This window comes from Solanum dulcamara, chromosome 1, assembly GCF_947179165.1.
Source record: "Solanum dulcamara chromosome 1, daSolDulc1.2, whole genome shotgun sequence".
Classification (NCBI taxonomy): Eukaryota; Viridiplantae; Streptophyta; class Magnoliopsida; order Solanales; family Solanaceae; genus Solanum; species Solanum dulcamara.
Genome location: NC_077237.1, coordinates 89,085,140 through 89,106,124, shown reverse-complemented (window position 1 = coordinate 89,106,124; position 20,985 = coordinate 89,085,140). Strand labels below are relative to the sequence as shown.

Sequence of the window (20,985 nt, the reverse complement as noted above, 5' to 3'; positions counted from 1 at the left end):
TTTAATTGGGAGAATATATGAGGAAATTGTGAGATAGTGCAGTATTTATAGTGAAATAAAAGCCTTAACTATTTGTGGAAAAAAAGAAAATGAAGTGATTGGTGCATGCATGTGTACATATGTTCTTGTTAAAATGTTGTTTCTTTTTATTTTTTTCCCCAAAAACGAAGGCCACGTTTTTCCTAATTCCTTTGAAGTTGTACCTTTGCTTTTGCACACGAGGTTTGGAGACTAAAATCTAAGTCAAAATAATACATTATAAGTTTAATTTTAAAGCTAAGATTATTAGGTTAGAAAACTTTAAAAGATTATATTAAAAGTGTGTCTACTAGTAACCTGCATGCAGAGTTTGGCCGAACCCAGTAGATTTTACTCAAACAGTTTATATGTGTTAATGTATTCGTTAAATATGTATAAACATTAAATTTAAAACCTAGTTATTATTGTTATTCCTTCTGTATGAAGGTTAGTAAATCAGAAACACTAAGTATAAAAAATAAAACAATATCCGAGTCCACAGAATTCACTGTGTGTCCTAAAGAAATTTAATCCCCTCACTGTACCCAAGGTTATGGATTATTTCCTCCCAAGATAAAACGAATAGAACATTACAGAAGTAGCGGTACCTCAAACTTCGATAATATCAATGAACTCAGAAAAAACAAGAACATAATCACACAAAGTCACAACTTTGTTTGTAAGAAAATAGGTTGCAGCACTTGTTCCAACTCCTGGAATTCTTCCAATGCAAACATTATTCAAACGTTACTTCAAGTTGGACACCAAGCCATCCAAAAGAGAAATAGTTTTAAGTACCTTGGTTCTATCATGCAAGGCAGCGGGGAGATCGACGAGGATGTCACACATCGTATTGGGGCAGGATGGATGAAATGGAGGCTCGCCTCCGGTGTGTTATGTGACAAGAAGGTGCCACCAAGACTTAAGGGAAAGTTCTACAAAGTGGTGGTTAGACCAGCTATGTTATATGGGGCGGAGTGTTGGCCAGTTAAGGTCTCACACGTGCAAAAGATGAAAGTTGCCGAGATGAGAATGTTGAGATGGATGTGTGGGCATACCAGGAGCGACAAAATTAGAAATGAGGCTATTCGAGACAAGGTAGGAGTGGCCCCGGTGGAAGACAAGATGCGTGAAACGCGACTGAGATGGTTTGGGCATGTGAAGAGGAGAGTCCAAGAGGCACCAGTGCGGAGATGTGAGAGGTTGACCATGGATGGTTTCAGAAGAGGTAGGGGTAGGCCGAAGAAATATTGGGGAGAGGTGATCAGACATGACATGACGCATTTACGACTTACCGAGGACATGACCTTAGATAGGAGGGTGTGGAGGACACATATCAGGGTAGAAGGCTAGTACATAGTGGCATTATCCCCCTTTATCCGTAGGCGTATTAACGCACTATGATTTCCTGTACTCTAATTTATGTTATTTATGTTATGTATGTTATGTTATTTATGGTATTTATGCTATTATTTGACGATATCTACTGTTTTTTTAAGGTTTTGACTATACTATTGTTTGCAACTCTTCCGTTATCTACTTTCCTACTTTTAATATTCTTGTCTGACCTTTTTTTTCCTATGTTTCTATTGAGTTGAGGGTATTTCGGAAACAGCCGTCCTACATTGGTAGGAGTCAGGTCTGCGTACACTTTACCCTCCCCAGACCCCACGATGTGGGATTTCACTGGGTTGTTGTTGTTACTTCAAGTTGGACAAATATAGGAATGGCAAGATTGTCTAAGTACTACTAAAGTTACTTCAAGTTGGACAAACTAGGGATGTCAAGCGTTAGCAGAACAAATCTGAAAAGAATCAAACAAGACTCATGGTGCTTTGGACTTTGTTATGGAGCCTCCTTAAAGTTGCAGTGGTTATCTTGTAGGTGTCCCTTTTTTTCTATAGGTAATTTTAGCTTTCCTTTTTCTATATTTGCATAGACTTCTCCTTATATTTATGTTAGGGGAGAGTCTCCCTTATTTAAGCTTTCTTAGAAATATTGTATAGAGAGGAGTCCTCTCTTAAGTCATAGTCTAAGTTTGCTCTTTATCTGTAAATGGGGATAAGCCGAATGACCTTAGTAGGCTACTCGAGTTATGAACCACCATCGTTTCGGAGGTAAGGTTTATGTCCCCCTCTATGTACTTTTGTTTTGTTGTATTATGTTAAGGCTTGGGGGTGCTCGACTCAACCCCTGAGTCCCTGACCGCCACGAGGGGTGAGATACTTGGGTAAGGTCCGTTTAATTAAAAAATAATATATATATATATATATATATATAATTTCGATGTCTAAAACTGAGAGGAGACCTCTCTATTTATAGCCAACAATGAGTTAGAATATGCCTGTTTAGAACAGTCTCATCTGGGCAGAATAGGTACAGTGCCTTTTGGGAAGGAAATGTCTTTTCGAAAGGAACAGGTCCTTCCAAAACATTTCTGCGAAATTTAAAATAAATCCCATTTTTAATTTTTTCTGTTATTTTAGTTAATTCCTTGAATTTAATTAGTTCAAATTAATTCGCGAATTAACTAATAATCAATAATTCTGAATTAATATGAACTAATATTCAGAAAAAGAAAATCAAATAATGAGATTAATAAATAAATTTTGTCTAAAAAATTATCAAACAATCACATCATTTGCCAAAAGCCGAAGCCGAGTCGAGCGAGCGAAGACGAGGACGACGCGTGAGGACACCCTCTAATTAACCCTTTATGAGTTAAAGGAAGTCTTTTCTAATATAAGGACAAAACTTTTCCTTTTTTCTACTAATGAGGGAGAAATAAATTATCATTTTCTCTTCATTTGGTCCCCCCACATTTCTCAATTCTTCTTTTCCATTCTTTCCCATTCACACTCCACTTAAACCTAACAATCCCCCACATTAATGGGGAATGACTATTGTTCAAAACATATGCATACAAAACTGTGTGATTCGTAAGTAAGAATTAATTGCATTTGGATAAGTAGGTTTCCCTTTGAACTTTCCATAGTGAACATATATCGAATGTACTCGGTCAATCGGTAGATTTGATATTTTTGAACCGTCGAGCTTTGTTATATACTTAGACAACATAAGTCACACAATTAACCCTTTAACTAATTCTCGTTCTCATTGTTTTGTTTGTTTTAGTAATGAACACTTCTTAGTTCATAAGTGCGTAGAGAACTGGCCTTACACAATTCTCCTTGAAGCGAATTACACTTCACACTTACATAGGTGATATCTAAATGTGTTATCCCGTACAAACACCATTTAAAATGCCCTGTATCAAACTTAGATATCATTAAAAGGTCTTAATGCCTTATCTTTGTTACTGAACATTGTCGCATCATGAGAATGGATCATAAAAATTATTTTGATAATATTGAACCGTCATCAATGACTTTGTTTGATCTCCTTGAACCTAGATCTTAGGATCTCTAGTCTTCTAGGTAGATTTACCGCTATAATGATTTGTCCTCGGCCATAGTCCCATTCCCTTTGATGATCGCGCAACTCCCTCTCTAGTTCGGCCTTTTGTAAGTGGATCCGACACATTATCCTTTGACGTTACATAGTCAATTGTGATAATTTCACTAGAGAATAGTTGCCTAACGGTATTATGTCTTCATCGTATGTGACGAGACTTACCGTTATACATAACACTCCCAGCTCTTTCTATTGCAGCTTGACTATCTCAATATATACATATAGGAGCCATTGGTGGAATATCTTCTAAGAAATTTCGGAGCCATTCTGCTTCTTCACCGGCCTTATCTAAGGTTATAAACTCAGACTTCATTGTAGAGCGAGCTATACAAGTTTATTTGGATAATTTCCAAGATATCGCTCCTCCACTAATGGTAAAAACGTATCCACTTGTGGACTGAGTTTCAGTTGACCCAGTAATCCAATTTGCATCACTATATCCTTCAACAATTGTTAGATACTTATTGTAATGCAAAGTAAAGTTTTGAGTGTGTTCTAAATACCCTAAAACCCGTTTCATTGCCATCCAATGATTTTGGTTGGAATTACTTGTATATCAACTCAATTTACTTATAGTACAAGCTATGTCTGACCGTGTACAGTTCATGATGTACATCAAACTTTCCAACACTCTTGCATAATCCAATTAAGATTAACTTTCACCTTTATTCTTAGCAAAATCAAGATTCACATCAATTGGTGTTTTTGCACTTTTGAAGTTTAAGTACTTATATTTTTCAAGTATCTTTTGGATATAATGAGTTTGAGACAATGCTAGACCTTGAGGAGTTTTGTGAATTTTAATTCACAAAATCAAATCGGCAACTCCTAGATCTTTTATATCAAATTTACTAGAAAACATACGCTTAGTAGAATTTATGTTTTCAGTGTCGTTACTCATTATTAGCATATCATCCATATATAAACAAACAATGCAACTTAATTTGGAGTAACTTTAATGTAAACACATTTATCACATTCATTAATCTTAAATCCATTTGTCAACATGGTTTGGTCAAACTTCACGTGCCATTGTTTCGGTGCTTGTTTTAGTCCATAAAGTGACTTAACAAGTTTGCAAACATTATTTTCTTTACCAGGAACCACAAAGCCCTCGAGTTGTTCCATGAAAATTTCTTCCACCAATTCTCCATTTAAGAAAGCTGCTTTTACATCAATTTGATAGATTTCAAGGCCATATACAACAGCTAGTCAATTAACATCCAAATGGATGTAATCCTAGTTACATGTGAGTATGTATCAAAATAATCAATACCTTCTTTCTGTCGAAATTCTTTAATGATAAGTCTTGCCTTGTATTTGTCAATAGTTTCATCAACTTTCATTTTTCTTTTGAAAATCTATTTTGAATCTAAATGTTTATTTTCTAGAGGAAGATCAAACAATTCCCAAGCATGGTTGCTCAAGATTGAATCAATCTCACTATTGATAGCCTCTTTCCAAAAAGATGAGTCTGCAACGGACATAGCATTTTTGAATGTTTGAGGCTCATGTTCAAGAAGAAATGTTATAAATCAGATCCAAATGAAGTAGATGTCCTTTGACGTTTACTGCGCCTTGAATTCTCTTTATTAGGTACATTCTCCTTTGGTTCTTTTGGAGGTCGTTTAGACCCTTCACTAGATACTTCAAATTTAATTTTATATGGATATATATGTTCAAAAAATTCATCATTATCTGATTCTATTACCTTATTGTCATGACTATCTAGATGTTCGGACTTATGAATCAAAAATCGACATACTTTACTATTTGTTGCATATCCAATGAAAACACAGTCCATAGTCTTAGGTCCTATTGTGACCCTCTTAAATTTAGGAACTTGAACTTTGGCTAGACACCCCACACTTTGAAATATTTCAAATTTGGTTTTCTTCCTTTCCATTTCTCATATGGAATAGACTGTGTTTTGTTGTGCGGAACTCTATTGAATATTTGATTTGCTGTAAGGATGGCTTCTCCCACAAGTTTTGTGGTAAACCTAAACTTATAAGTAAGTCATTCATCATTTCCTTTAAAGTTCGATTTTTCCTTTCTGCAATTTCATTTGATTGAGGTGAGTAAGGGGCAGTAGTTTGATGGATGATTCCATTTTTCAAACATATTTCTGCAAAAGGAGATTCATACTCTCTACTTCTATCACTTTTTATCATTTTTATTTTTTTATTCAACTGATTTTTAACTTTAGTTTTGTATTGTCTAAATGCTTCTATTGCTTCATCCTTACTATTCAACAAATAGACATAATAATATCTAGTACAATTGTCAATAAAAATTATAAAATATTTTTTCCCACCACGAGTTGGTGTTGACTTCATATCACAAATGTCTGTGTGAATCAATTATAAGGGACTGAAATTCCTTTCAATAGATTTATAAGGATGCTTAGCATACTTAGATTAACACATACTTGACATTTTGATTTATTGCACTCAAAATTAGGCAATACATTTAAGTTGATCAGTTTTCGCAAGGTTTTATAATTGAGATGTCCTAAGCATGAATGCCATAAATTATTTGACTCAAATAAGTAAGAAGAAGATTGAACTTTATTATTATCAACAACCATTACATTCAATTTGAAAAGGCCCTCAGTGACGTAACCTTTTTCTAAATACATTTCATTCTTACTAACAACTATTTTATCTAAAATCAGAACGCACTTGAATCCATCTTTGATAAGAAGACCGACAGAAATCAAGTTCTTTCTCATTTCTAGAATAGGACTAACTTTGTTCAGTGTTACCATTTTGCCGGATGTCATTTTCAGGAATACTCTACCATATCCTTCAACCTTAGCCGTTGCAGAATTTCTCATATAGATAGTCTCATCAAATACAGCAAGGGAATAAGTAGTGAAAGCTTTTCGGACCATACAAACATGTGACGTGGCTCCTGAATCAAGACACCATTCTTTGGAATTTCCTACCAGGTTGCATTCGGTCAACATTGCACATAAGTTTTCAACATCCACATTTATATTAACCATGTTGGCTTGACCTTTCTTCTTTTCCTTTTTGGGAGCACGACATTCCACAACTTTATGTTCAGTTTTTCCACAGTTGGGGTAGTCTTCTTTGAACTTCTTTTTACTAGGATAGTTCTTCAGTCCAGAAGTTTTTTTATTTATTTATTTGGACCATCCTCTATAATATATATGTCATTATCAATTATTTTGCATTGGAGGGAGTAATTAACATAATATTTCAACAAAATCCCATCAATTCTTTCAGCTCGCAAATAACATAAATCTTTTTCTTAATTAAAATTTTGACCTCAAATGACCTTTAAATAATTCTAATTAATCATATGAATAATAAAGTTCTTCCTTGTTTTTTTTCTCACTCAATTATTAAAAATATAATATCCTTGTGATGATCTAGGCAATTGTTGATCTAATTTCAATATAGATATTTCGTTTCAAATTAATTAACATTATCTTAGAGGTATTTGAATATTTAATTGGTTGACCCAAAGAGACAAAGCACTAATATATACTAATAAAAAGTGTATCTCTTTTCTTAAAATAAAGCATAAGAATATTCACTACTTGACTTAATTACCAGCCATGTGTACCTAGATTGATAAGTCCTTTTTTTTTTTTATATTCTAGGGGCGGCGAAGTTAAATAAGGCTAAGGAAATTCATTCAAACCTTCTTTTTTTTAAGAGGAAATTACATAGGGCTATGATTAAAGTTATTTTTTATTTATATAATTTAAACTTCTTTCAACTTATTCGTGTATTGCAAATCATGAAAAGAGTGCTTGAACTTACGAACTATATTCTTGAACCGTTGATAAGTTTATCATTACATATTGTCGATTCCAAAAGCAAAATTAGAAATGAGACAAACTATCTGCCTAATTTTTATTTATCTTTTTCTATTTATGCTATTAATTATTAGAATAATCTTGTTAAGAAAATAGACCAAATGCCTAATAATTCAACCTTTTAGTTGGTAAAGTGATTTTTTTCCAAAATCGTATAAGAAATTAAATGACAACTGATTGCTTCGACCATATATACAATGCACGTGGAAAACTTTCAACCTTAATTACAATGTCGGCCCCTTAAAAAATCTCTGACTTAATTTGTCCTCAGCATAAAATTAATAATAACAAAATATCGTCAATTTTATTCAACAGCCTTGCTATAAATCCCAAATTTAATGAAATGGGTTTATCAGTGTAATTGATTATCTTTCTCTTTTTAATTTACTTGGAAATTTTCTCTTGGAATTTTGAGAAAGAATATCATGACTAGCAGCCAAAGAAAAAAAAATAAAGTTAGGTTTGATTGGGAAATTAATCATATCACGCAACTCACATGTTTTGGTGAAAAACATAAGTACAATAATTCAACATCCTCTCAATTTCTTTTCTATCTCCATTAGAATTCGATTAATTTTAAATTTATATCAAAAAATTTTATATTAAAAACACGAAAAATGATTAAAATTACCCTTGAACTATGCAAAATAGACCATGTTGGTGAAATTATAAGATTACAAATTACAATTGAAAAATAAAAATGAAGAAATTAACTTCACTTCTTGGCTGAGGCGCGGGTATCTCGCTCTCTTTAAGGAGATTCAAGCCCACTGCAGTAAATTTCACTGGTCCAGCAGTAGTCCTCTTGACTTGTCCCCTCCAGGATACAACAGCCTAAAGCTCTACACAAAGAACACCTCCCTTCAACTAATAAGAACTAAATCATTCCATTATGTATTTTTAATCTAATTATCACTAATAAGTGGTGCACTAAATCATATTATTATGTATTTTTAATCTAATTATCACTAATAAGTGGTGCACTAAATCATAATGGTGCACTAAATAAAGATGATAATGAAAGATATTTTTATGCACTAAAGAAAGAATAATAAAGATGACATTAAATGTCATCAATGGACAATTGCTAAAATTGCAATTTAATAAAATGTTAAAATGTTCACACACTAACAGACCACTTATACCCTCCGTTACATTTTGGGATCAAAAATACCTCGACCGTTATCTCAAGAGACTAAAATACCCTTAAGAATTAATAACGGTGAAGTGGCACACCACGTGGCACTAATTTCGCCACCTAAGCTTGCCAAGTAAGATATCCACTAAATTTTGACCCAAACCCATTCTTGCTGAGACAAACTAATCTTTTCACATCATTTTCAGCAGAGCAGCGGGACTAGGGTTTTTGTAAGAACATAATTTCACTCTCAATTAAGAAGAACCCGCTAATCTATGTTCTTAATTGAGAGCAAAATTATGTTCTTTACAAAAATCCTAACCCAGTGTTGAAAATGATGTGAAAATATTAATTTGCCTCTTAATTTTAGTGGGTGGATCTAGCAAGAATGAGTTTGGGTTTGGGTCAAAATTTACTGGATATCTTAATTGGCAAGTTTAGGTGGCAGAATTAGTGCCACGTAGCGTGCCACTTCATTATTGTTAACTCTTAGAGATCGTTTGATATGATGAATAAGAGTAAATTGAAGATAATTTTTGTTACATAAAATTGACGATATTTTGTTATTATATTATCTAATTTTATGGTGAGGATAGATTAAGTCAGTTTTTTAAAGTGGTCCACATTGTAAGTCAAAGTTTTTTAAAGTGGTCCACATTGTAATTAAGGTTGAAAGTTTTCCACGTACATTGTATATATGGTAGAAGCAATGAGTTGTTATTTAATTTCTTATACAATTTTGGAAAATTCACACTTTACCAACTAAAAGGTTGAATTATTAGGCATTTGGTCTATTTACTTAACAAGATTATTCTATTAATTAATAGCTTAAATAGAAAAGATAAATTAAAATTAGGTAGATAGTTTGTCTCATTTCTAATTTTGCTTTTGGGAATCGATAATATATAATGATAAACTTATCAACGGCTCAAGAATACATGCAAGTTACTAAGTTCAAGCACTCTCATCATGATTTGCAATACAAGAATAAGTTGAAGGAAGTTTAAATTATATACATAAAAAATTAATTTTAATTATATATAAATTGTGTAATTTTTTTGAAGGTTCAAATGAATCTCATCAGCCTTATCTGACTTCGCCCCTAGGATATATACTATATTACAAGTTAACAAATAGACTAGTTTTATGAGTAAATATTTGTATAATATTATTCCGCAATTAGCTAGGTAGTTAAAAAAACAAAGCCATTGTAAAACGGGAGGTCAAGGAAGAAAAGCCAAAATTTAAAAGAAATTAATGTGAATCACAATTCAATATTAATTGCCATTCTATATTTATTCTACTAATTCAATTTGAGCTAATTAATTAATATGGTATTTTAACTTGTTTGTTTCTTTTTTTGGTGAAATTTAATTAATTATTCTGCCATAATTATTTCTGAGGGTATATTTATAGTTGAACTACTTAAAAATAATAATAAAATATTTTAATGACTTTTATAAAAATAAACAATAAGTTGGACAATGATTTAAAGATTAAACTCATGTAGTTACCAAAAAATAAAAAATAAAAAAGTAAACAATATCAACTAGTACTTGGTTGTTGACTTGTTTACACTTTTAACCACCTAAGACGTTATTGATAGAGCAGTCAAAATGGGCTGATTCTAATTTAATTTAATCCAATTTTAAAAGTTAGTAAGTTAAATGAGTTAAAACGAATTGATCTTTTTTAATCAAATGACTTATAAAATAGCAGCTCAATCCAGCACTAAGCGAGCTACAGGGTGGACGGATTGACCCTTCAATCAAAAGATGAACATCATTGACTTCTTAGAAAGATTATTGAACATTGATGAACATAATACAATATGTCAAAAATTCACATGTTAATGAGTTACACACTTTAATAGAATACTTACAAAACAACACAATATGGAAGATAGAACAATCCACATTTATAGGATTCATCAGACAAACATACATTTTGTGATCATTTTTTTCATAAACTAAATAAGAAAGAAAAAACAAAAAATTAGGCATAAATAGAAAAGTAAAAAAGGGTCAAATATTTATAGTTATAATAACTTCAATTGTCTAGAAGTTTGAGATTTGCAAAATAAAATACTACTTAAAATATATATAATAAATATTTTTAAAATTCACGATCCACTGATTGGCCTCTAAGGCTCACAGTCTATGAGGCTGACGGGCCAAACGAGGGTGGGCTAAAAAGCGTCATTTCTAAATGGGAAATTTACATAAATGTACTATATTAAGAAAATATTTATCATTTATAGCAATAATATTTTTTTTCACTGAACACTTATAATACAATTTTAATACATATTAATATTACATGCATAATTCACGTTTAATACATAACAAATATATCATAATATTGCTATAAATGATAATAAATAAAAAATATCGTTACAATTAATAATTATTTATTAAAAATTCTTTACTACTTTTTCTTTCTAAATGATCTGTGAAAATTTAGTCAAATTCCATTTAATTCAAGAATTGGGTTGGCCTGCTTCAAGCCAGCTTATTTTGCCAGCCATCGCAATTTTTAATTTAATAAAAAAAACGAACAACCATTTTCCGATCACAACCACCGGCCGTCTACCGGAAAAATGGAAGTAACCATCCATGAAACCACCACAATCTACCCTTCTAAGCCGCCTTTCACCGAAAACCATGTCCTTCCTCTCTCCCACCTTGACACCGACCGGAACCTCAATCTCACTTTCCGATACCTCCGTGTCTACGTCAACCACACAGCACAACAAAAATCGAAATCGGACCCATTTGAAGTTCTCACCTCTTCCCTCTCCGCCGCTCTCGTCTACTACTACCAATTCGCCGGCTGTCTCCGCCGTCGTCCGTCGGATAACCGTCTAGAACTTCACTGTCAAGTGGGGAATGGCGTTCCCGTAATTCTATCCACAGTGGATTGTACCTTGGCATCTGTTAATTACCTGGATGATCCAGATTATAACTTCGCTGAGAAGATGGTACCCGACCCGAGAGACGATGAGGCTTTGACCCGACCCTTGATTCTGCAACTGACCCGATTTAAGTGTGGTGGGTGGGTTTTCGGAACGGCGGTTCACCACGCGATGTGTGATGGAATGGGATCAACGCTGTTTTTTCATGCTATGGCGGAGATTGCTCGTGGGGAGAACGGGATGAAGATTGAACCGGTGTGGGACCGATCGAGTTTGCTTGGACCGAGGAATCCTCCGCGAGTTGATTTTCCGGTTCATGAGTTTCTCAGTTTGGATAGGGATTCGTCTCCGTACTTGGAATCAGGTAAACCGGCGGTTCGAGAGTGCTTTGAGGTGAAGGATGAGTGGTTGGATCGGCTAAAGGGGTTTCTCCATGAGCAATCCGGTTCAAATTATACAACTTTTGAAGCTTTGGGAGCTTTCATATGGCGAGCGAAGTATGTTCCTTTTCACTTGTTTTAGTAATTTTACTACTAATATAGTCGATCCTAACTTATTTAGAATTGAGATACAGTTGTTAGATAACTATCGAGTATCCACCGTCACAGGTTTATAGTACTCATCAGTCACCACAAATGCTTAAAGATTGTTCCTTTACCTTTTTCATACTTTATCATTGTCATTTGGTACTTACCAGAAATTTGAGAAAAGAAAGTATATTTGCAGGCCTTTGACATTATGAAAAGTTAGCTTATCTTGGCTGTATATGTTTGTTTCATGTGTTAATATCAACTAGGCTAAGGACTGATCTATTAACTTATGAAACAGGGCAAAGGCTTCTAAAATCCCAGATGATGAGACAGTGAAGTATGCTTATTTAACCAATATCAGAAGAAGAGTGAAGCCACCATTGCCAGCAGGCTACTGGGGCAATGGCTGTGTGCCGATATACGTTCAGCTCCTTGCAAAGCACCTCATCAATGAACCTATCTGGAAAGCAGCAGACACGATCAAGAAGAGCAAGAACATCATCACGGATGAGTATGTTCGTTCGTTCATTGATTTCCAGGAGCTGCATTATGATGAAGGGATCACATCAGGGAATAGGGTGAGTGCATTTACAGATTGGCGGCATGTAGGCCACGAGACAGTTGATTTTGGGTGGGGTGGCCCTGTGACTGTCTTTCCTCTGTCTAGGCACTTAGTTGGGAGTGTTGAACCTTGCTTTTTCTTGCCTTATTCTTCTGCCACTGAAGGTAAGAAAGATGGTTTCAAAGTTTTGGTCTGTCTGCAAGAACAAGCCATGCCTGTTTTCAAGGAAGAGATGGAAAAGTTGGAGCATGGGCTTTTCAAGGAAGAGATGGAAAAGTTGGAGCATGGGCTTTCTTGATTTTACTATATATGTTGGTCCTCTTATGTACTGATGATAATGTAATATTTGTTGCTCTATACTAGCAACTGTGTTGTGTGAAGTGTAATAGAGAGGTAAAAAGAAATCCATTCCATGAGCAGAAAATCTATGGAGGGCAGACAGGGGGCAATAAACTGAAGGAAGAGACAATAATAGTCCTCTTATGTACAGATGATAATGTAATATTTGTTGCTCTATACTAGCAACTGTGTTGTGTGAAGTGTAATAGAGAGGTAAAAAGAAATCCATTCCATGAGCATAAAATCTATGGAGGGCAGACAGGGGGCAATAAACTGAAGGAAGAGACAATAATTGTAATTCAATTTCAAAGCTTTCAGAGTCCTATTTGCAATAAAACTTGTCTGAGTGATATGCAAGTGATATTGGATTCTAAACATAAATCTATGCTAATTCGTAATGATCATCTAGAAATTTTCACATGAAACTCATCAACTAAGCATATCTTTGGCTTTCATCAATAGACACACACTAATGCCTCTTGGAACAATGATACACTAATGTTTCTGATGACTAAGCTATAAAACTGTATATTAATCGTCAATTTTATCACCTCAAGAAATGAGACTTTACTAAACAACTAAGAAAATGTGAACTAGCTAGTCAAATGTCAACAAGTAAGAAAACGAAACGTCTTTGATCCTTGTTGCCATTTTTTAACACATAAAATAAATAAAATTTCAAACTTAAAAGAAATGGGGAGACCAACTTTTTTCATATTTTCTAGAAAAAACTATCGCTACCATATATACTATTATTACCTATACTTTCACCACTAATTAGAAGTTTCTTACCATACATTGAGAAAGATACACTTAGATACATAAATTTTTGCTACCAAATACACTAGAATAAGAAGAGAGGCGAGCGAGATTCGTAATGTTTCTCAGATACATGCGAATTATATTAGGTATACACTAGATACATGTATCTGTATATATATGATGTGATTTGTATTAATCTGGGATACTAGATATATAGGAGAGTGGCGAGGGATGTGAGCGCGATTTGTTATTTATCCTAGATACATGCGAATCCACTTGGATGCGATGTATCTAGAATAAATTAAACCTAATTTTGACTCAGTATATCCCTAGATATATATATTTGAACGTATTTAGATGCATCAAAATCTGACAAGATACTTAATATTGTAAACTAGAGCATATGCAAGTAATTATTTCCTTAAACAAATGGAAATTTATGTAAGCTTCCCTATTTTCTATGTACTTTTTTGGAGTTTGAGTTTGTTAGAAGTTGCATGACGGCCCACAAGTCAAGTGGGCCTAATGAATAAATTCGGGTTGAAAAGGGGGATTATAGAGGTGCCATTGACGCCATCAGGCCAATAGCATTAGCTTGCTTTTGCTTAACAATACACCCGTAAACTACATAATCAAGTTCTGAAGTTCTGAGATTCATCATTTAGAGCTCTATATTTTGTTGGTTCCATCAAATCGCTCATCTTACGTATTTTCTCTCCAAGACCGATCTAGACTTTGCGTAATCATAATATATCTCAATTTTTTACTATTTCATGTATTGTGCTGTTGTCAATTTTATGATTCCATCTCTTTTCTCCTCCTATTTTTTTCTATTGTGATTCATGGCAGTATTTAGTGATTAGTATCTTTTATGCATTGTAGGTGACGTTAGATTCCACTTTATCTGAATTTGGTCAAATATGATGTCCTTCGAAATGAACGATCGGAAGAGTAAGTCATTTAATGCTCCTCTTCTCTCAAATTATTTCATTGACCTAAATGAAAATGGTGAATGTGACAAGTGACGGATAGTCTGAGCCTCCACTTCCAACTTTGAGGTTAAGGGTTTGATTTGTGCTGCCATATGCAACAAACCAATATGGATTATAGCTATGGTCTAGTCTATACTTGGGACACTAATATGGATTATGTATATGTTGCATAAAAATTCAGTTTATGTGATGCTGAACCTTAAAACGTACCTGTTTTAGCATTCCATCTTGTGCATAGTTTGGTCAATTATCACATCAAATTTTTCTAATGATTGCATCCTAGTTTGATTTGTGAAAAGTAAGCTTTCTTTTACCAGATGTTATATGTTTGCTGCTTAGTGCTATTCTTTTGCATTTTTCTTACGATTGTATCCTATTTTGATTTGTGAAAAGTCAGTATTATTATGATATTTTCTCCTACCAGATATTAGATGTGTTCTGCTTAGTGCTACTCTATTTGGAAGATGACAAAATAAAATAAAAATGAAGCATGCAACACTGTTATTTGATATATTATGTCTGTTAAGCTTCGGATTCTTGTTGAAACAGAGATTGGGCTAGGACTGACAGGGTTTGGAGCGTTCTTCTCATTCCTGGGTATAATTTTCTTCTTCGACAAGGGACTAATTGCAATGGGCAATGTAAGTTCAATATCTTTCCATGATCATAACATTTCTCTGGTTTTCCTTGATTTTCTTTTACCCGCTTACCTCACTTTTCTGCCACTTGACTACTGTTATTTTACTGAATCAGATCCTCTTCATCTCAGGGGTGGCACTAACCATTGGTCTCAAGTCATCAATGCAGTTCTTTATGAAACGTAGTAATTATAAGGTTTGCTTTCTTTTATGTATCTTTTTTCTTGCTTTTCTCTACCCCCCCTTCCTCTTACTCTCTCAAATTGATGATCTGGTGATGTATCATTTGTGTTTATATTTGTTATTATGCTTAGCTATTTTGCTTACTTTTCTTTGCTTGTTCCACAGGGAACCATTTCATTTGGTATTGGCTTTTTCTTTGTTGTCATTGGTTGGCCTATACTGGGAATGATTCTTGAGGCCTATGGATTTGTCGTACTCTTTAGGTAAATTGGGTTCATAAGTTATTACAGGTCCTAAAATCCTTTTGCTTTTCCCTCGGGTTGCTAATAAATAGTTTTGGACAGTGGTTTCTGGCCAACACTGGCAGTTTTCCTGCAAAAGATACCTATTGTAGGTTGGATCTTCCAGCAGCCTTTTGTCAGATCGGTATGTTATTCCCCGATCATATATCTTCTTAAATGGCTATCAGCTTTGTTATATTCTGTGCAGGGGAGAGATTTTTGGAACTTCTGTTTTTTCGTAGAGAAACAGCTATTACCTCCAAAGTTATTGTTTGTTGTAGCATCTTTCTTCCTCTTCTCCCCAATTCTCTTTGTTATCCTTCCTATATATTTGGGCCATGTAGTTTTGTCCTCTAGCAAAGTAATCTTATGAATGTCTAATCTGTCGAAAAGATGTTGGAAGTACTATATTAAGGTAGCTTTGCTGAAGATGAGTGCACTTAATTTACTAAAATAACACATCTCATTTTAAGTGAACATTAAAAACATCATAGCTCAAATGAAAAATAATTGCAATTTCTAATCTAATGCCACTGTTACACTCATAGTTACCCGGCATCCTGTAGAAGTAATAAAAGGAAGCCGGGAGCGTGGAGGCAGAACACGGAAAATATATATGCTGCAGTTACTGTTGAATTTCCTTTTGTGTGAGATTGTTTTCTATCTCTGCAGTTCTTTGACCCCTACCGTGGAAAACGCGTTCCTGTTTAATCCTGGTGGAATGTTTCAAATGAATTTACACTGATTAACCCACTTGCAAGAACTGTAAAGTACCGTTTTTCTAGAATCTACATTTAGAAATGTGATGGATCAGTTCAGTTTGTTCTCCAACATTGAGATTGGCCTTTGTAGCACCCAATGCAGTCGACCCTTCCTGGACCTTGCTTGAATGAAAGATGCTTCATGCTCCGGGATGCCATTTCGGTCTTGTTGTAGTTCGAGGATATGTATTAAACTAATGCTGCATTTTTTATATAAAAAAAAATGTATAAAAGATTCAACTGATGCTGCCTTTTCTTATTATTTTCTCTGATAAAATTTTCGGTGGTTGTTAATGGTTCTATTAATTATATAGAAAGGTGTTATGTTGAAAAAATGTCAATCTCAGCTATATGTAGCTCAATGGTATGGAGCGTTAAGGTCCAAGTTACAATAAGTCAGTTCTTTGTATTTTGTTTTGGGGTAAAATATGCAGTAGAAATGATAAATTATCTCTTGATTTTCTAAATAGGATAAGTAAAAATGGTCATTTGTTTTTAGTGTAGTGAACTAAGTAAAAATGGATGGAAGGGAAAGTGTGGTTCATCCCCAGTTATAAAGTTTCAAAAATACGCAATAAAATGGTATGTGAAATGGGAAGAAGATAATACAAATAGAAGTAACTAATATCATTCACAACCAAAAGGGTCCACAACACACATTTTACCTAATTAAAGGTTAATAAATGTGCTTAGTCAAATATTATAAGGAGCAAAATAAAGTTTTTGCCTATAATTTAATATAAAATTGAAGCTTACTGGAAAAAAAACAAGCCAGGAAGAAGGGTCTAGAGCACAACCCACGGACAGCTAAGCGATGGCGGAATCACGATCGGAGAAGGAAGAGGCCCGATTTTGATTTATAGCGATGACCCATCATATTTTTACAATAATTTGTTTACACTTTTATCCACAAAATTAGTAAAAGTGTAACATGAGAACCTTTTTCTTCCTTTTTTTTTAAAAAGGAGTGTACTGCACAAACCATCAACATTTTATTCGAGGTATGATTTAATATATAGATAGTGATAGTTTAGATAGGTAAAAAAAAAAACAAATAATTAAAATATAAAATTCATAAAAATGTGTTTTGACTACTATTTGAATAAAAATTCATACTTATTTTAACTCAAATGTAGCAAGAAGGAAAATTAAGTTATGCAGTAGGAATTAAGTTATCTGTCACAAGTTGTATAGTATATAATTTACTCTACAAAAGTTATGCCTCTTACACATAATTTGTGAGTTCTAAAGTTAAACTTTTGTCTTGTTCATCGTAAGTTCAATAGGAATTTAGGTATGCCTTTAACGACATAAATTGTGGATTGTGAACTGAACTTTTGCTTTGAATTAAGCGGCATAATTTGTTATATCTTTAAGACGTAGCTTTTGTTATATTATGATTCAAAAATATAAGTTTACGGTGAAGAAAATTTTTGCTTGTATTTTGGTGTCGCGGGTTCATAAGCATGCTTGCAACGTCAATAGCTTTCAGGTTAACTGAGGCGTTTCACGTTCATATAGGCGGCTGCCATGCAATTCATGCAAGACCACAACTACAACACATTTTAGGCGATTCACATTAATATAGACGGCAGCCATTCAAACTCCGCGAGATTCCAACTCAATAGCTTTCTTACTGGTGGGGCTAACAGAACCTCAAAAGGAAGGTATGCCACGAATCTTTGCCTCACAACCCGAAGGAGTGGTGAGTCAAAGCTAGCAGTTAAGCAGTAAATCGTACCATAGTAGTACAACTTTCCCGACAAACATGAACTTTTGAGGCTTTTCGTGGCCTATGCGCCCTCCAAAGTCTGGGAAAAAGTACAAGAAGGATAAATATGACTTTTTGGCATTTCATAAATCATACTTGTACGTTCATGAAGTGACATGAAGAGCAAAATTGAAATGCATATCATAAGAGCATATTGCTAAAGCCTCTCGCTTGATTGAATAAAATATTGTTTAACCCTCAAACTTGTCTCTCAAGACTTTTGGTCCTTTTATCTCTCACCGACTCAATATAATGTTAAAAGGAGCCAAAATCATACTCTGTTATTTGCAGAGTCTTTGAGCGAATCAGTTAAGCTCTATTTTTAGCGTTTCGCGAATCAGTTAAGCTATATTGTTAGCGCTTCTTGAACTGCAAGAGTGAATTAGTTAAGCATATTCATATCTTTCCAATATTTGTTCTGTAACCATGGAAGAGCAGAAACATCAATCAAAGAAAGAAGATGACGATTCCATGTTTATGGGTAAGAAAAAAATTCGATTAATATGATTGCATTATTACTGTTTCTTTCTTTATCAACTCATCATCTGTTATTCTGATCATGTATAGATATGAAAGAAGAAAAAGAGTCATCAAGAAAACGTAATATTCATTCGGTTCTTGTGGGTAAGAAAGAAATTCAAATCAATTATGCATTTATATGGATTTTTTTTTATTTCTCAACTCATGCATTCTCTGGGTTCTATGTATCAGAAACGAATGAGCCATCAAAGAAACGTAATGTTGATTCTGCTGTTGTTGTAGGTAAGAAAGAATTTGATATTTTGCATTTATATTGATTTTCTCTTATTTCTCAAAACTCATGCCTTCTGGGATCTATTTGCAGCAAAGGAGGAGCCCACTAGTTCATCGGCATCAAAGGACATAAATGACCTGAAAGAGGCAATAACTGCCCTAAGTCAAAAAGATTCAACAGCCTGGCGAAGATATCAATTACTACTACACGCTTCTTGCTAAATTAGCTAATGAAATCCCAGGGGTGAAGGGGAGTTTTGCTGAGTCTGAGATTGAAAAACTCACAGAAGATACAAAACAAGAAAGGATGAGCAAGCAAATGGAATATGATATATTGTTGGTTGAAGCATTGGATAAATTGATGATCGGTGATTAAAATTCTGATTGAAGGTGATGAGGTTGATACAAGAATCATTTTAAATTCTCTTCTTCAAACTGTTCATACGTCATAACTGTGGAAATACTAATTGTTACTTGCCATTTCAAAAAGTTTTATCATCTTTCATTTTTCAAAAAGTTTACCTTCAGCAAAAACATCCCCTCTCCCCCTAATTGTTATTTGATCACGCATATATTTTAAATTATAAATTGCATTAATTTATCTATTTAGAAAGTACATAATCAACTTTTTAAAAATTATTCGAACTAAATCTTGTTTCAATTGAACATCTCAATTTCTAATAAAGTGTTTCAATTTGACACTTTCGATTAAGATTTTAGACTTTTAATGTATTTTCATTCATCTATTAGATAGTTAAGATAACCACATAAAATATGTTACTCATACATATTTGTCTCAATAAGTCATAAAACTCTAGACATTTTTTACTTGTGATTGATGAGTATAAGTAAATGAGATAACATATTTTATAGTTAAGCTTAACTATCTAATATAGATGAATGAAAACACATACAATATCATTTTCCATGAAATGTTATACAATTTAAACATACCTTTCATTTGCAACTATTTTCTCTCTTCTCATGTTCCCTTTTTCTTCCGTACATTGTTCCACTATAAACAAACAGGCCAATTATATAAGAAAAAAAAAGTAAAATTAATGATAAGTATTAACTATGTACGTATGAAAATATTTGATAAAGTTCATAAGGAGATATCAATAGTGTCATGCATCCATAAATCTCTTTGCATCTTCCAAGGATACAAAATCATCTGAAATTTATAAAAAATTGTTTGACTCTGAAAATTTTATCACTACCGTATAAATTGAAATCAAAGGAGTAACATATCAGTGTTTTCGTACGTAGTTTAGTGTGAGAAAAAATTGCTTGATAATTTATTGTGAAAAATAAATGGAAAACACATAACACCTTACAACTTGTTTCGATGGTTGTTACCGATTGTATTGTATTGTGTTGTTAGTCTAAATATAATATTTATTTTGATGGTTACTTAAACTTTATTGTGTTGTACCATTAAATTAATTGTTAGGTAACGATTCAGTGTGTGTGAGTGTGATTGCATCATTTTCTTATTTTTTCTTCGTATTTCGTATATATTTATTATTTAATAGTCCTATTTATCTTTCATCATTTTTATTTTTTATAGTAGCCTTATCTCGTACAACTACTATTCTTATAGGTTTATCCTTTAATTGACTTCAAATTATTAATATATGATATTGTATAATAATAAAAAACAATATTATCTATCCAAATATTATATTCATCAAAATAATATTCGATACAATACAATAAAATAAAGAAAGGTACCATTTTTTCTCTACATTATTGCTCATAATTGTTTGTTTTGCTACTTTTGTTACATTGATATTTGGAATATTGCTTTGACCAACTTTCTTCCTTTCTGTTCAGAATTTTGTCACTTCGAAGCATATAATTAACGAATTGAACTTCTTTTTTTCTCACTTTGCAGTACATAAAGGACCAAAAGTAAATTCTCTTATTCACTGAGAAAGAAGATACAAAGCAATGTTTACATGGATTTCAAATTTTAATACCAAATGAACTAATTATGATATAATACCCCAAAAA

At 33.3% G+C, this 20,985-nt stretch overlaps 2 protein-coding genes across 3 annotated transcripts; both read left to right on the top strand.

The window, feature by feature from the left end:
* The first annotated feature begins 10,951 nt into the window (after positions 1 to 10,951).
* On the top strand, positions 10,952 to 13,189 carry LOC129884311 (spermidine coumaroyl-CoA acyltransferase-like). The gene is made up of 2 exons (XM_055958633.1): positions 10,952 to 11,894; positions 12,226 to 13,189. The coding sequence occupies exons 1-2, from the start codon at positions 11,083 to 11,085 to the stop codon at positions 12,785 to 12,787; spliced, it is 1,374 nt and encodes a 457-aa protein (XP_055814608.1). The 5' UTR covers positions 10,952 to 11,082; the 3' UTR covers positions 12,788 to 13,189.
* Positions 13,190 to 14,154: 965 nt separating this feature from the next.
* Positions 14,155 to 16,685, top strand: LOC129891057 (vesicle transport protein GOT1-like). 2 transcript variants are annotated; one of them, XM_055966326.1, is made up of 7 exons: positions 14,155 to 14,329; positions 14,473 to 14,541; positions 15,132 to 15,223; positions 15,336 to 15,416; positions 15,569 to 15,666; positions 15,748 to 15,829; positions 16,357 to 16,685. In XM_055966326.1, exons 2-7 carry the CDS (start codon positions 14,511 to 14,513, stop codon positions 16,393 to 16,395), a joined length of 423 nt encoding a protein of 140 aa, XP_055822301.1. In that variant the 5' UTR covers positions 14,155 to 14,329; positions 14,473 to 14,510; the 3' UTR covers positions 16,396 to 16,685. The 2 variants fall into 2 exon arrangements, with proteins under 2 accessions (XP_055822301.1, XP_055822302.1); XM_055966327.1 differs by having other exon boundaries at positions 14,155 to 14,365.
* The last annotated feature ends 4,300 nt before the right edge of the window (positions 16,686 to 20,985 follow it).

Excerpts from the sequence above, each read along its gene's own strand:
- LOC129884311 (XM_055958633.1), top strand. The coding sequence starts at position 11,083 with ATGGAAGTAACCATCCATGAAACCACCACAATCTACCCTTCTAAGCCG. Across the intron at positions 11,895-12,225 it reads GCTTTCATATGGCGAGCGAA|GGCAAAGGCTTCTAAAATCC; the intron begins GTATGTTCCTTT and ends CTTATGAAACAG.
- LOC129891057 (XM_055966326.1), top strand. The coding sequence starts at position 14,511 with ATGATGTCCTTCGAAATGAACGATCGGAAGA. Across the intron at positions 15,224-15,335 it reads GACTAATTGCAATGGGCAAT|ATCCTCTTCATCTCAGGGGT; the intron begins GTAAGTTCAATA and ends TTACTGAATCAG. Across the intron at positions 15,667-15,747 it reads GGATTTGTCGTACTCTTTAG|TGGTTTCTGGCCAACACTGG; the intron begins GTAAATTGGGTT and ends AGTTTTGGACAG.